Source organism: Gadus chalcogrammus, chromosome 12 (assembly GCF_026213295.1).
Source record: "Gadus chalcogrammus isolate NIFS_2021 chromosome 12, NIFS_Gcha_1.0, whole genome shotgun sequence".
Taxonomy (NCBI): domain Eukaryota; kingdom Metazoa; phylum Chordata; class Actinopteri; order Gadiformes; family Gadidae; genus Gadus; species Gadus chalcogrammus.
Window position 1 is genome coordinate 14410618 of NC_079423.1, and position 16354 is coordinate 14426971.

The 16354-nt window shown below is 49.2% G+C and overlaps 1 protein-coding gene across 1 annotated transcript in view; it reads right to left on the bottom strand.

Annotated features, from left to right (window-relative positions):
• Positions 1-16354, bottom strand: part of rnf13 (ring finger protein 13) — a 36484-nt gene that overhangs the window by 3685 nt on the left and 16445 nt on the right. Inside the window, exons 5-8 of the mRNA XM_056603821.1 lie at positions 10847-10934; positions 9931-10021; positions 9190-9295; positions 8613-8706 (exon numbers count right to left, since the gene is read on the bottom strand). Coding sequence (XP_056459796.1) covers positions 8613-8706; positions 9190-9295; positions 9931-10021; positions 10847-10934 — 379 coding nt within the window. The remainder of the gene's footprint in view (positions 1-8612; positions 8707-9189; positions 9296-9930; positions 10022-10846; positions 10935-16354) is intronic.

Genomic DNA, 16354 nt, shown 5'->3' on the forward strand with positions numbered 1-16354 from the left:
TTTTTTTTTTTTTTTTCCTCACTTGACTCTCAGACTGTGTCAGAGCAGTGTGTGACCGTATAAGGATGGGGAGTCACGTCCCCCCCCCCCCGGTCCTTTTCCTTTCTTCACAACAGTCAGCAACACAAACCAAACTCAAACTTGTGCTGGATATAATACCCTCAAATCCAGCCACCTCCCTCGCTCTCTCCCTTGCTCGGTTTCTCTTACTCCCTTCGATCTCTCTCGCCTTCCTCAATCACTCCCTCGCCCCCTAGCTCCCTTCACTACCTCAATCACTTCCTCCTCCCTTTATCTTGAGCGCTCTCTTCCTCACTCACTCCCTCTCTACCTCACTCCCTATCCCTCTCTATATCTCTCTCTACCTCACTCACACTCCCTCTAAGGCCCAATCCCATTTCTACCCCTTACCCCTTCCCCTTACCCCTTCAGAGCAAGGGGGAGGGGTAAGGGGTAGAAGTGGGATTGGGCCTATATCTCTCTCTACCTCACTCTCCCTAGCTCCCTTCCGCTACCTCACTCTTTTTCTCCCTTTCTTCCTCCCATCCTCTCTCCCTTAGCTACATGGCCCCATCATCTCCACTCTCTCTCCTTCTTAAGAGCTAGAAAGAGAGAGATACACACACACACACACACACACACACACACACACACACACACACACACACACACACACACACACACACACACACACACACACACACACACACACACACACACACACACACACACACACACACAGGGTGGGGGTTTGGTGCTGTAGATGTGGGCCGCTGTCCAGCGGCCCGGACAGGAAGTGCTGAGCCGAGTCGCTGACAGAGAGGGAAGTACAGAACCCTGTTGAACTCACACTGTGAAAACAACAAGCATGGCCTCTACGCTATATATATACCCCCCCCCCCCCCGCCCGGCCACAACACCTATCCCGTCAAGGCCCGTCCTGCCACCGTAGCACTCAGCACTCGCCCCCCGGCTCAATGCTATCGAACCGTTACTGTAAAGGTTCTGCAACTGTTAAAACAAACGGCCCAAGAGGTTAAGTGGACGTTTTCATTTGCTGCGCAATTAAAGCATTTCTGTCGGCGCAAGGCAAAAAAGTCGATAAACGTTTCACGAGTTTGGGGGTCCTCTCGTCCTCGAATACAAGGACTTTTTTGTAGGAAGGCGAGCCAGCTCACATCCGATGTCTAAAGGGCTGATTATGGCTCCACGTCGTCGACGCAACGCGAGGGGGTTTGCGGTCCCGTTACGTCCTTGCCGACCCTCCTCGCGTCCATCGCACCGGCCTGACGTGCCGTCTCCCAAAATTTTTAACTTTGCGTCGTCGAGGCAACGCGGGGGCGAGGGCTGCGATTGGTCCGCTCACTAAAACCCGACCTCAGAACCAAAACAGGTTCCCGACTGCGTCGAAGCGTCGAAACGTCTGCGTGGTCTTTGCGTTGCGTCGACGTGGAACCCTGATCAGCCCTTTGCCCGACGGCCGGCCCCGTTCCCACGCAACAGATTAGCGGGCGATCAAAGGGACTTGGCCGCGGCCCTTATCTCTCCGTATCCCTGGGTGCGTCCATCACAGGAGTCGGTGGTGGCAACGCCGTTACACCGATACGTCCTCTGCCTGGGGCCTGGAGACGGAGTCTCACGGCCCCCGTGGCAGAGGGAGAGAGGCTAGCACACCAGCAGCGGCGGCGGCTGGGTTCGGTCGCAGACACACAGCTGTTAAAACAGGGCCTGTCCCAGGCTGTGTTTTGCTAGCATAGTAACGGAGCGCTGCCACGGATTCAGACGGATAACACCAACGGTATTGCATTTATGAAGAAGCCACACGTACAATCCGCCAAGTGGAAGCTGTGCGTTCCCGTAGAAACCAGCGTTTTCCACGTAGAACTATTGCTGCTGCTTGGGGTTCCCAGCAACACACAGGGTTTTATGGGCTAGTAGCTCAGAGTCATATATGAGAGAGAGAGAGAGAGAGAGAGAGAGAGAGAGAGAGAGAGAGAGAGAGAGAGAGAGAGAGAGAGAGAGAGAGAGAGAGAGAGAGAGAGAGAGAGAGAGAGAGAGAGAGAGAGAGAGAGAGAGACAGAGAGTGAGAGAGAGAGAGAGAGAGAGAGAGAGAGAGAGAGGGAGAGAAAAAGAAAGCCACACGGAACCACCCAGAAACAAGGCAAAGGATCTGGAGCCTAGTCACTCTGCGTCTCCATTTTGCATTAGTCAGCCCGTCTCCCTGGCTCTCTGTGGAACCACTGTCCTACTGAACTTACAACGACGCGGGAGCGTGTGTGAGGGAGGGAGGGAGGGAGGGGTGCTGTGTAACAGAAAGGAGCTTTACACCACCAGAGAGTGGCAACTGGCACCCGGGCCAGAGGGAGTGTGACTAACTAACAGGGAAGGAGATAGGGAGGGAGGGAGGGAGGGAGGGAGGGAGAGAGAGAGCGAGGGAGAGGGAGAGGGAGAGAGAGAATGAGAGAGAGAGAGAGAGAAAGAGAGAGAGAGGGAGAAACAGGGGGAGCGAAAGAGGGAGGGAAAGGGAGAAACAGGGAGAGGGGGGGAGAGAGAGGGAGAGAGATCCTCCCCCTAACTACATCCTCTGGCCTCACACACTGACGTCTGAGCCCCTGCAGCTGCTGTGGCCGTGAGTGTGATACTTTGTACTTTGCCCTGCAAAGGAGTTGGCCGAAGCAGGGTGGGGTTTAATGAGTCATTGGACGCACACACACACACACACACACACACACACACACACACACACACACACACACACACACACACACACACACACACACACACACACACACACACACACACACACACACACACTCCCTCCCTCCCGTCACCAGAGCTGGCGAGGGGCCAGCGAGGCCCTGGTCCCTAATCCAAACCAAGGAGTGACCGTGAGGAGTCCAAAACAACTCCAAACACAATCCCTTCACTTCCTGAGGGGCCGCCATTGTCTCTCTACCTCTCTCGCCCTCACCCTCTCTCTCTCTCTCTCTCTCTCTCTCTCCCCCTACCTCTACCTCTCTCTACCTCTCTACCTCTCTCTACCTCTCTCACCCTCTCTCACTACCTCTCTCACCCTCTCTCTCTACCTCTCTCACCCCCTCTCTCTCACCCTCTCTCTCTCTCTCTCTCTCTCTCTCTCTCTCTCTCTCTCTACCTCTCTCTCTACCTCTCTCTCTCCCCCTCTCTCTCTCCCTCTCCTTCTCCTCTCCCCCTCTCTCTCCCCCTCTCTCTCTCTCTCTCTCTCTCTCTCTCTCCTAGCAGCACCTCCACCTCACCCGGCCCTCCGCTCGGGTTTCCCCCGGCCCACGCCAGCTGGCCCCGTCCCGTCTCGCGGGTTGAACCGCCGCACCGCGGGGCTGAATCACCCGTCCAGCTAACCCCGTTCACCTCAACCCAGAGAGGGCCCCCGTCGCAGAGGGCCACGCCCCGGGGGCCTCGCGGCGCGGCATGACGCAAGGCCCCTGCAACAAGGCCCCGGTGTGAGGTCAGCACGGCAGTCTGCTAGCATAGGGCTAGCATAGGGCTAGCATAGGGCTAGCATAGGGCTAGCATCGGGCTATCGCCGGGCGACGGCAGCAGCTGCTGCTGTTGCATAATCCTTTACATTGGCCGCGGGGCGCGGATCTTGTGTCTGCAGCAGCTCTGGCAGCGTGCGCCGATTTCGTGGTTATTGGCTGTCAGCGGCTGCCATTGTGCGACCGTTTATAATCACCCCCTTTGTTTGGCTGCATGAATCTCTGCCTGCAGTCTCCCATCTCCACACATGTAATTCTGACGTAAGGCCGCTCTATCTTCTCTCTCTCTCGCTCTCTCTCTCTCTCTCTCTCGCTCCCTCTCGCTCTCTGCAGTCAGATCATCTATCAGCACTGCAGGGTGGTGCTAATGCTGATGATATTAAAAGCAAGCCTCCATGGCTCATGCATTGTGGTTACCAAGTGGCCGTCCTTTGCAATGGATTAGGAAAGAGATACAAAGAAAACAAAGGGAAGTGATTGAATCCAACATGAATGGACATCGTTTAGCCTTGAGAGCATGACGAGTGACTCAATGGATCAGATCTGGTTTGTCTCTCGGCCCCCATAACACCCCTTAGGGACACTTGATGCATCACATGATGCATCATGGGAAATGAGCACATTTCAAATCAGCAGTTCCCCCCCTAATTTCACCGCCGAAATAGTGAGACATCATGTGGTGCGTCGGGACAGAGCAGGGATTCACGCCGGTGAACATGGCAGAACGCGGCTAAAAATATCCCAAAAAAAAACACCACCATGTTAATTCCTAGAACGCCCGCTTCGGATTACCCCGGCGATGTAACCACGATATGAATAGCAAATTAACACCTCGGTGCCGGCCAAACATGGCTCTGTGTTGGCTGAGGGGGGGAGCTGGTGTCACCCCAGCAGCAGAGTAATGGAACGGGGGGTAAGAGAGCCACGCTGGTGGCTGTTAACACAAGGGCTTTACGACGACACTCCAGCCAGCTTTTAGCACCGGGAACACTAAGAATACATTACGACGGGGGGCTCCTCGGTTACTCATTAGGGGAGCCCGGGGTGGAACGCACTCAAGGAAATGAGCGACCGTTGAGGGCCCCTTAAGGCTCAGGTCTGGCCCCAACGACCACGCAGACGCTGCCATGCCGTCGTGAACCTATTTCGGTTCTGCGCCAGGTTTTAGTGAGCGGACCAATCACAGCCATTGCTGCTGCGTCGCTTCGACGCAAGGTAACACTTTTTGGGAGGCGCGCGTCAGTCCCTTGAGGTGGACGCAAGGAGGGTCCGCAAGGACGTAAGGGGTCCGTAAACCCCCTTGCGTTGGTTGCGTCGACGTCCAACCGTAACCAAGCCTTTAAGGGCCCCGTCGGGAGAGTGTCCCGGTCCCGGTCCCGTCCCGTCCCCAGGGGATTGTGCAGAAGCGGACGCAGAGAGCGCGAGCAGTGTGTGAGGTGGGACGGTGCGATCGAGGAGCAATGAGGGGATCCAAGGAGCCGAGCGGGGCAGCGGTGCCTCGGAGGGTTACTCTGGGTCCAGGAGAGCCGTGGTCGTGGCGGGGTCGGTCGCGAAAAAAGATGTTGATCTTTAGAATGTGCTGTCATCGCAGGAAACACACACGCGCTTCGGGGACACACACACACACACATTTGCATGGACACACACTCACATGCGCATGGACACACACACACACACACACACACACACACCCACACAGATTTCCAATTAGCCCGAACCCGGCGCATGTCCTGAGAGACGGGAGGAATGGAGAGCACCGGAGACGTGCACACACAGCGCTGCAGAACGGCCAGAGAGGCAGAGGCCACACCCAGCTCTGGGGAGCCATGAAGGGGACACGGGTCACCAAGGGGTGTGGGAAAAGACCCAGGGGGTCCGAGGGGTACATGGTAGAATAGGCTCTCTCCAGGGAAATAATCTGATACTTGAATGTTTCAAATATCTTTCATATACATTTACCCCCTCTCCTCTCACAGTGAGCTGCGCGCCTGGCAGTGGTGTACTGCTCTTATGTACGATCATGGTTATTACTATTTGAGTGTCAATGAGCAAACATGGCATGCATTGCAAGGCACTAAAATGGGCAATTTAATGTATAGCCAACTGACTCCATTACCCAGCAGATGGGCCTGACAGATTAACAGCGGGAATTTGCTCTAATGGCCCAGTGGATTAATTGTGGGCTGTGAATCAAGTTCATATAAATACGACACCGTGCTCTATGGGATAAACGTATGGGTAATTACTCTTTATTGTGATGTACAGTTGGTTCCATTTAACTCATTAGTGTTGGTGTTGTTGACCCTGAGGTCTACTGGAGCACACACAAACATGTGCGCACACACACAGACAGACACGTGCGCACGCAAACACACACGTGCGCACGCGCACACACACACACACACACACACACACACACACGTGCGCACCCAAACACACACGTGTGCAGCGCACGCAATCAAACACGCATGCGCACACACACACACAAACAAACACGTGGACACTCACACGTGCACACTCACACATGCACACACACACACACACACACACACACAAGGATAAAATCTGGGCCACCAGTAACAGCCAAGCTTGCACTGCCCCACACTGAGGGCTTAAGAGGTGATTAGGCAGAGATTTCATGTCCCCTGTATGTGATGCCAAACCCTCTTACTCAGCAAACGGGGGAGCCGGAGCAGACACGGAACCACAGTGGCACTAAGGAGGCTCAGTGGGACCAAGGTCACCTGGGAACAAAGGTCAGCTGGGAGCAAAGGTCACCTGGGAGCAAAGGTCACCTGGGAGCAAAGGTCACCTGGGTCCAAGGTCAGCTGGGGCCAAGGTCACCACAGGTCCTGATCTTGTTCTTTAACTTCAGAACTAGCATTTCCTCATACACTGAATAAGGCCGCCTCTACCAGAGTGGGATGCGGGGATGAGGGGAAGTTAATGAAGGGGAAAAATCGAGCGCCAACACCGAGCCCTTCGTTTCCCCAGATGGAAGCCGACCAGGTTGATCAAGCTCTGCTAAACGTGCCCGCTTCGACTCGAGCCCCCATTTGAACATCTGAACATTTGTGTGTGAGCCCCGGTCTAGCTTTTCCTCCATGCTGCTGAAGAGGCAGTAGTTACGGCCCCGGAAGACTGGCAGGCAGCTCCAGACTGGGAGGCAGCTCCGCCCAGAAACACCGCAATTACCAGCTTTGCTAGGGGGCTCCTAGCAAGCTGCTGGCAGGCGGGGACGTCCCGCCCACAAACCCCAAATGGTCCCCTGCATGGCTGACTGGAGTCTAGACCATCCGGCCCGACAGAGCACCGAATGAACAGGCACGCACACACGCAAACATGCACACTAGGGCTTTGACTTTTGCCCAAAAATCATATTCGAAGTTTGTTTGTTTATTAATATGAATATTCGAATATTTATTAATAATATTTTGACCATTGAATGCCTTCAGTATGACCTGGATTGGGCTTCGCAAGGTTTGTTTTCCGTGTTGCTATGGTTACCGGTCTTGCGTGTTCCAACGGTTTATTAGGTTTCTAATAAATCGCTGTCTAAACAATACTTCATTCACTGCCTCTTCCGTGGTCATTACAATATTATGGATAGACTGCGTCGGGTTCTCCGACACCTCTCCCTCTTGGCCGGCCCATAACAGGTTCGAATATTAAGGGCTGCCTAATATTCGTTTGAATTTTGATTTCTTTTTTGATATTCGAATTATATTAGAATAACGAAGTTCGGAGTCAAAGCCCTAATGCACACACACACACACACACACACACACACACACACACACACACACACACACACACACACACACACACACACACACACACACACACACACACACACACACACACACACACACACAACACACGGGAGGAAGTACTGCCTGCCACATATTGTTACACTTCAGAGTAAAAGCATATATAAATGGCAAGGCCCATCTTTGTTTTGCATTGCAAAACAAGGAGCTAGTGGCTGGTCTAAACAAAAGCTCCAGGAGGAAGGAAAACTTCCAAATACAGAGAGGTGACGATGACCTCACCTTTAATGCAATTAGACACGTTCAAAAAAGGTACATGTACGCACTCAACTGCAGAAAACAGTTGCGTGCGTACATGCTTTAAAGTCGCAATGCGTAACATTTCAAGTATAGCTCGTCGTATAAAAATTACCTGGGAATATCTGTAGTTGCTCGTTGATAGTGATTTGAATAATGTTATCAATACATCACATAGTGATATATTCTACAAAAACCCTCCAGCCAAATAGACCAGCTACGCTAGTTTGCGTCACACGATTGCACAACAAGGTAGTTAGAGTGCACACAACACTGTTATTGAGTTTTTTTAATTTTTAAGTCTCCGTTGTACAAACTGTGAGGGGCTCAATCCTAAATACTGGGAGTTAATACAGATGTACCAAGTCCATATTATTCAGAAACGATTTAATCAGTATATATGTGCGTGCGCTGGACTGAATACAGACAGCAGCTTGGCCGAGAATTAAAGCAGGCTTACTTACAGTTGTCGTACTAATCGACTCAACCCTAGGACTGGTTTGGAACAGCCCTTCTCTATTCTATGATGATAGATGCTGGGTTTGAGCACACCGGAAACACTTTTATGACGTCTTTCAAACTAAATCACATACCAGGAGTTAAGAGGATGAGTGTATAATTAGATCTATTAAATCCCCAAAAAATGATTTCACTTCATTTCAACTGTACATTGTGTTCTCCTGCTCTATTCGGCGACAAGGGTTGACCCCTCAAGCAGACCCAGTCCACGTTTTTAAGGTTAAAGGTGACATGTTATACCACTAGGGGTGAGAGGGAATAGCCGTTACAAGCCGTTTTGAAAATCGGCCTCTTCTGACATCACAGGTGGTCGTGTCCACCTAGATGTGTGACGAGAGAGTGATGAGCAACGTTGGCTACAGTCCACTGGGTAGGCCGGTAGACTGATCCCTCCAGCACACATCTAGGTGAACACGCCCACTTGTGATGTCAGAAGAAGCAGATTTTCAAAACGGCTCGTAACTAGCTGATCACACGCACACCTGGCGGTACAACAACGCGTTAGCCGTACCTTTCTTGTACTTGTGGATGGGGAGCTTCTTCAGTTGGTCTTTGCGCAAACGGCTTCTTCGAGCCCGGTGGCGATCCTGCACGAACTTGGTGATCTGGAAGAGATTGACGTCATGTCAGACACAACCGACGGGCCCGCCTCAAGCAGTCGTCTGTACGGTCTGAACGGTGCAGTCTGTGCCTCTGTGTGCTGTAAGAGCCCTCACAGGGAACAGCCTGAACTGAAACGATCACCATCCTGCTATGTCTGCTGGTATGTCTGCCATACAACCATTCATGGTTTGCATGAATGGTTGTATGGCTATATGTTGTAATGGAGTCTATTGACGACCTGTTATACTGTTGCTGTGTGTATTCTTTAATATGTTTACTTTTTAGCCATCCTGTGACTAGCTTAACATCTATCCAAAGGACTTCAGTTGAAAATTAGCCTGCTGGCTATCACTGGTACATTTACAGAAATGTAGATTAATGTGCACTGTCCCTCCAATAAATGAAATAAAATGAATCGCTGCACGGCCCTTAACCATTGTAGGTAGGCTGTGAGCGAACGAGGGGTCGGCTCCTGCTATACCCACCATGAAGACCACGATGAGGATCAGACAGATCCCCACGATGATGAGGAAGGGGATGAGGTAGTATTCCAGAGGAAGGCTGAAGTCGGGCATCAGGACCACGTGGCCCCTGGGGAAAGCGACCGGGACCCCATGTGAGCGGAAACTTCATTTAGAAACATGACTCTAGGGTTGTGACGGCATACGATCGCAATGTCACGCTCACAGTTCACGATTACACCGCGAGGTCCATGCATCTGATTAATGGCGGCCTAGTGTGTTGCCAAATGAGCAGTGGGCGTGTAATTACAGATGTAGAACAGCGTCGGCCGGAGTGTTGTAAATACATGCTACTTCCATTTGGCCCACACTGACGTCAAAGGCACACGTTAAACATTCACTCCCGGGGAAAACTCTGCTAATGTTTATGATACGTCCCAAGCATACTCAATGTCACCAATGTAGAGAGGCCTCCTGTGAGACTCTGTGCGGTTGGGTCTGAGCTATCTTTAACGGATCCAGACATTCTGTGTTATCGGATTAGCCCTGTGGCAGCGGAGTGCTCAGGAACTACAATACAGGTCTGTCCTGGTTCTGGAGGCTTGCGGGCGCACACTGGAGATATTAGGACACATTCAAGGCACGAGTCCATCAGAAGGCGTCAGAGGCGATGGCAGGACAGGGTATAATGGCGGGGAAGCTTGGGTGAATGATGGCCTCTGGGTGATGGATTGACAGGCAAATGACGGTTGACGTCAGACTCACCCCTTTTCGTACGAGTAGTCCTCCTTCAGAGAGTTGGCCGTCTCCTCGCTGATGAACACAGATGGAATGTCTATCTGCTTCATGACATCCACTGGGAAATAGACATGGAGCAGAAGCCATTGGTTAAACATGGAAGGACATGGCAATGATATTACATATTTTAAAGCGCTTTTCAAGCTACACAAAGACACTTTAAAGACATATATTAGACATATTACACACACATACATGCAAACACACGTAGGTGTATGTATGCACGTACGTTCGTACTTAGTATACATACGCGCACACACACACACACAGACACACAAACATACGGGCACACACACATACACACACACACACTAGCATTTACATCACAACAAATAATCTCCAATTATTAAGAGCCGAATCAAATCAAGGGAATGGTCACAGCCTACTCCAATTCATGCAGCACAAGGACTTTATAGAAGATTCTCGTAAAACAACACATGAGAACAACACGCTTCTGTTGAGAACAAGAGTGCTAGGACTTCCTCCACACCGTATCGTGCGAGGAGCCAATAAAACTAGTTTTGCCTTGCAAACCTGCCGTATTAGCTAGTTTAATTAGCTGCATTAGCTAGCTTTACATCTTCGTCTCCATCTCTCCCCCCCCCCCCCTGGTTTAAAAAGTGGAGCTAAAATAAGCTAAGCTAACAGGGGGTTGACCTGTCTAGACTCTGGCACCGACGCCTCTCTACGGCAGCGGGAACCATGGCAGAGAGACATCCTGGCTGGGGATCTGAAGAGGCTAATTGGGCGAACACCGGGGGCCAAACACAATGAGGCACACGCGTGCACGCGTTCTCCCTCTACTCTTTCGGTGTTCCACGGTTTGTGCTTTATGGCCCGGTCGAAGGCCTCAATGGCAGCGGGGCGTGGTCTGGTTACTCACGATCGTTGGAGCCCATGCTGATTAAGTCATCGGAGTCCACATTGTGCACAATGGCCGCCTTGTACCCGGCCTTCTGCGCGTTGAGGACCTGTTGGGAGACACACAGACCACAGTGTTGGGCTTTGTGCGTTCGGCCGCTCACCTGTCGCCTTCATCGTGCTTTATTGTTTTACTGCCGCTCGGCCGTCTGGCAGAATAATAAAATGCTTATCATGCCGTGTTATACGATTCATTGGAAAGATGTGAAGAAAATATTAGGCTCTTGTTGATTTAGAGGAGGGATGTTCGTATGAAGTATGAATAGCAGCAAACAAGGAAGAGTATATACATTAGAAATTGTGGTGAATAGGTTTAGTACCTGGTGTATTTGGAAATGTACAGCGGAGTGACGTCATGTCATTATCATCATTAAAGAAGTTATTGCTATAATTATAATTTTCGCTGCGTTCCTTATTATTTCATTACGTTGCGGCAACCAACATTCATAGTATTATGATCAATGTAAAATCATAGAGCTCCTGCACCATCGATGCAATGCTTGCTTTGATATTGACCGTTTCCTTATCACCTTCTTTGTGCTAATAAAGGAATAAAGACATAATTGAGTAGTGCTGTAGCTGTATGGTGGCTGCTCTGGGGTTTGTGTGTTGCTTCGTGGGTGTTTTGAACGATTGTTAGGTTGTTAGGCAAAGTCACTACTAGGGTGTTGTTGTTGGTTCTGGTTGTTGGTGTGGGGAGCGGCTAGGGTGTTCTAGATGGTTTTCTATGGTTTAATGGGGGGTTGCTAGGGTGTTCTAGATGGTTTCAATTGGGTTCTAGATGGTTGCTAGGAATTCTGGGCTGTTTCTATGGTGTTCTGTATGGTTGATATAGTCTTGTAGCTGGTCGCTATGGTGTTCTGGCTTGTGCTAGGTGTGTTTTGGGTGGTTGCTAGGTGGCTCTAGATGTTTTTTGTATGTTGCTCTAGTCTAGATAGTTGATGTGGTGGTCTGGGTTGATGATATGGTGACCTGGCTTGTGATATGGTGTTCTAGGTGGTTGCTAGGGGGATGTAGGTGATTGCTAGGCTGTTCAAGATGGTTTCCATTGTGTGCTAGGTGGTTGCTAGGAGGTTTGGGTGTTTTCTATGGTGTTCTATGTGAGTTTCTGTAGGTGTCTGCTAGGATTTACTGGGTGGTTGCTCGGGTGTTTATGATAGTTGCTATGGTTTTCTCGGTGGGTGCTAGTTAGTTCGTTGTTTAAAAAGTCTAATCTCCATAAAACTTTGGAGGATAGTAAGATAGTGTATAAAGTTATAGATTTATTGTTTTGTGCAAAGTATAGATAAGTTGAGGGGGGAAGTTTGGAAATAATAAGAATAATAATTAATAGATAGAGAATAAGAGTTAAAACTGCTTAAGCTGCACACCTGACTAGTGATGAGTGAGAAATGTTGGATAACGTATTGAGGAAGTAGAACAGTGAGTAGGGTTTATGAGAGAATGGACTGAACAGGAGGAGGGAGAGGGGGAAGAGGCTAAAAATAAAATACTCTTTCACCGGGATGTTCAATATCACACATACACACACACACACACGCACACACACGCACACACACACACACACACACACACACACGCAGACACACGCACACACACACACGTATGACGAAGCGATAAATGGTGCCACATCAGATCGGGATCTGCAACGGTTGCGCTGAGTGTTTATATGTGGCTTACTGACCATGTGGGACGTTACTCAGCAGCCACCTCAGCGAATCACTTAGAAAGAAGACCTCGATGCTATTCACAATCCACGTGATGTTAGCGGTGTGAATCTGCTGCTTCACTGCGTGTGTACATGCAAGTGGGGATTCATATTTCTAAATAAATCCGGATTGGAGAGGATCATTTACAGGACTTACAGAGCGTGAGAGAGCGAGAGAGAGTAGACCAGTAGAACAGTCTTCCATTATTAAATAGTCGTTTCTGCCAACAGTTCATCTGTGTGCATGCTTGGGGGCGAGGAGGATCTGTTTTCTCGTTTATCAGCGAGCTACTAGCGTACGCTTTAATACACGGCGCGCACTTTCGGCAACAGAAGTGGTCTGTGCTCAAAGCGAGGAGGCAAAACAGGAAATGATCCCCAGCAGGATGTAGGCAACAAGAGACGCAGGAACAGAGACTCATGGATGGTGGCTCATGCGGGGCCGAGAGCCGCCCTGGCAAAAGTCAGCCGGAGGTCACGCTCCTCGCTCCACACTGCCCTTCATCTACGGACACTGCTTCCTTCATGACTCTAATTGCAGCGTTTATGCTTGAAAAGTGATGGGAGAAGGGATGGCTGTTTTTGGAGTTGTTAAATAGAGCGCAAAGGAGATATTCCTGTTTGATGGCCTACCCGTCTAGCTCCACGCCGTCCATGGTTTGTTGCGTAAGCGAGCCACATGTCACGTCCCAACAGGTGTTTCCACTGCTGACATCGGAGAGTGCGTTTTTGTTGTACATGCATGTCAATGAACAGTGGACACAGTGTAAACACAATGTGCTGCACCATTTAAATGTTTGAATGGAAGTGTGTGTCTCTGAGGTTAGTCAGGAGGTTGTGACTCAAAGTGTATTCAAATATCAGATACTGAGCGTTTTGGATACACTTCTTTGTTTTTTGAACCATGGAAACAGAAGATTCTGTCAGGACTAAAACCTGTTGGTTTTAAAAAAAAAATTGCTTTCCTTCAAAGGATTAAGAAAATAAACCATGTCGACTCTGGGCCAGCCCATATGCTGCTCATTTGGGTATGTCTTGGTTTCTACTTGCTCTGTGACTGTGCATCCTGGACAACCATTGTTGTGCTTTAAAGCCTTCAACGTGCATCGAGAAGGAAATAGGATGTGACAGAATGATCCTAAAACGAATCTCCATATGTGCTTAAACAAAGACACAGGAAATCGCTATACATTACACAAAGAGCCGGAAACACCATCTTTAAATTGGATCATACATAGGGGATATTATAGGATAAAATGCCACTGCATTTCTTACTAACAGGCTGCATGTAACTAGGTATAACGTCGTGTATTGATGCACAATGATGGTTAAACATGTATTGCTGGGATTTCTTATATGTCCTGCCCCTCTATTGGTCAGGTTTGTCACAAAAACCTACAAGGTAACCGAGCCGAGGACGACAAAAGGAAAGGCAACTACACAAAATCAGGTTCAAAGCATAGAAACCATGCTGCGTTTGCTGAACGTAGAATACAGTCGTTGGATCAATAGCCACAGTATGCGCAAGCAGATCCGAGCGAGGAAAACGATGTTTGAGCAGGAGGGTGCGAGGAATGGTTGTAACAAATCAATCATGATAACAACGCGCATGTCCTGCGCTGCAGGCCGCTGTCGAGGTACGACTGCATTATTAACGAGGGCTTCTCACGCTGATCTGAGACGTCACGGCGTTGTGGAAAAGGCTTTAGATACTAGAGGTATACGCCACTCTAGCAGCACTGTGATGTGACACAAGCATATTCAGCAACATCAAGGACAAAGATAAAAAAAATAGAACTCCAGCCTGTTGGTCAGGGGATTTTACGTTTATTTTGGTGTTTACGTTTCTGCGTGTGTGTGTGTGTGTGTACGTTTCTGTGGGATGTGTGTGTGTTTGTGTTTGTGTTTGTGTGTGTGTGTGCGTGTGTGTTTGCGTGTGTGTGTGTGTGTGTGTGTGTGTGTGTGTGTGTGTGTGTGCGTGCGTCCATGTGTGTCCATGTGTGACGGAATTGTGTGCGTAAGTGCGTATGTGTTTCTCTGCATGTGCATGCAGAGAAAGTCTGACACCACTGAGGAGATCCAGAATTGCGTCCATGTTAACAAAGTATAGTGCTGTCTTTTGTCCGTGCCTTGTCACTGCAATGTTATGCAGAGACATACGTGAAGCCGGGCGCAAGACAGCAGTGGGATTCCATGTGTTTCAGTATTGTGTGGGGCGCTATGAAAGACCTCAGTGTATGTCTGGAGGCAAATCCACACACACACACACACACACACACACACACACACAGACGCACTCGCTAGCAGATGATTTTGGTTATGTGTAACAACAGAATCCAGTGACACCGACACCCATACACACACAACGCCTGTGTGTGTGTAACGGTAATGGTCTGTCTGTGTGAATGTATGCCTGCGTGATGATGGAATGTGACAGTGTGTGTGTGTGTGTGTGTGTGGGCGTGTGACAGTGTGTGTGTGTAATTTCAAATAGTTCTTGAATTTCATCCCGATGTCCTTGGCGTACAGGGTGTAGGTAGTATGAAATATATAGCGAACACCACATTCCAGCAGAGGTTATTTCGCAATTGTTCACCAACAGAAATGTAGAACAGAAATGTGGTCCATAAACATATCGTTTTGGACGATCCAACTGTATAATACCTTTAAGGTCTCAATAAGGTCCTCAATAAGTAGATCCATCTGCTAGGACCCACCGTAGAGTTAACCATAACAGCAGAAGAAGTGTCTCCATGGACATTTGAAACGCGACACTTAACACGTGTCTTTTGAAAGTAGCCTGCAAAAAGAGTATCATACGACTGGAATTTAGGTACCTATGTTTGTTTAGCCAAGTGGCATACCTGATAGCGGCCGGGGAGATATTTCAAACAACCTTAGTGGCAAGTTAGAAATGGTTTTGTTTAGGAATTAGCTTTGCAAAGGTTACGTTAAAGATTTGGTAGGAAAAGGTTAGGTTTAGTTATTAGCTTAGTGATAGTGGTTAAGATATGGTCATAGTTAGTAATGTTTAATGTCAGGCATTAGCTTTGCGATATTTAAGTTACGATGTTTGCTAAAATGGTCATAGTATTAGTTTCGCAGTGGTGTTTGTTCGAAGTGGTTGTGTTTTTTCCTAAGATTTGAGATGTGTGGTTAAGGTCAGTATGTGACCTTGGTAGAATGGCGATGTACTCATCGCCAGTCTACCATTCCTTGTTAGCCTACCTGTTTAGTGATTCCTAATCAAGTCTGTTAAGTCTCTCCTGCTAGACTGCACTGGCACACGAAAATCTACTATATGAAGCTTCCCTGAACGGTTGAAGCCAGCCACAGGGTTTTGCTTTTATACGAGTGAGATTCATGTGAAAACGCAAATAAACATATGTGAATGACACCAAAATATATACTTGTGGTCATATATCCATCACATACTCTGTTATTTGCATCACATCCTGTCTCAAATACTGGCTGCTGAGATTCATGGGACAGAGGGTTTCTGTGTGTGGACAGAATGATGTTGTGGGGGATGGAGGGTCACTCACCCCAACCCAGTTACTGGAATTAGAATTTGTGTTATTATTATTACTACTATTATTCTTGTCTCTGTAAGGAGACGATCTTGTTGCGGGCAGTCTACATGCCAGCATGCAGTCTGTCTGCCTGGGATTGGGGAGAGTGGAATTTGACCTCTAAGCTGGCTCGCCCTGTGTTTGCATGGGCAAAGATAAGGACATTTAGTACATTCCTGAGACTGGGGGG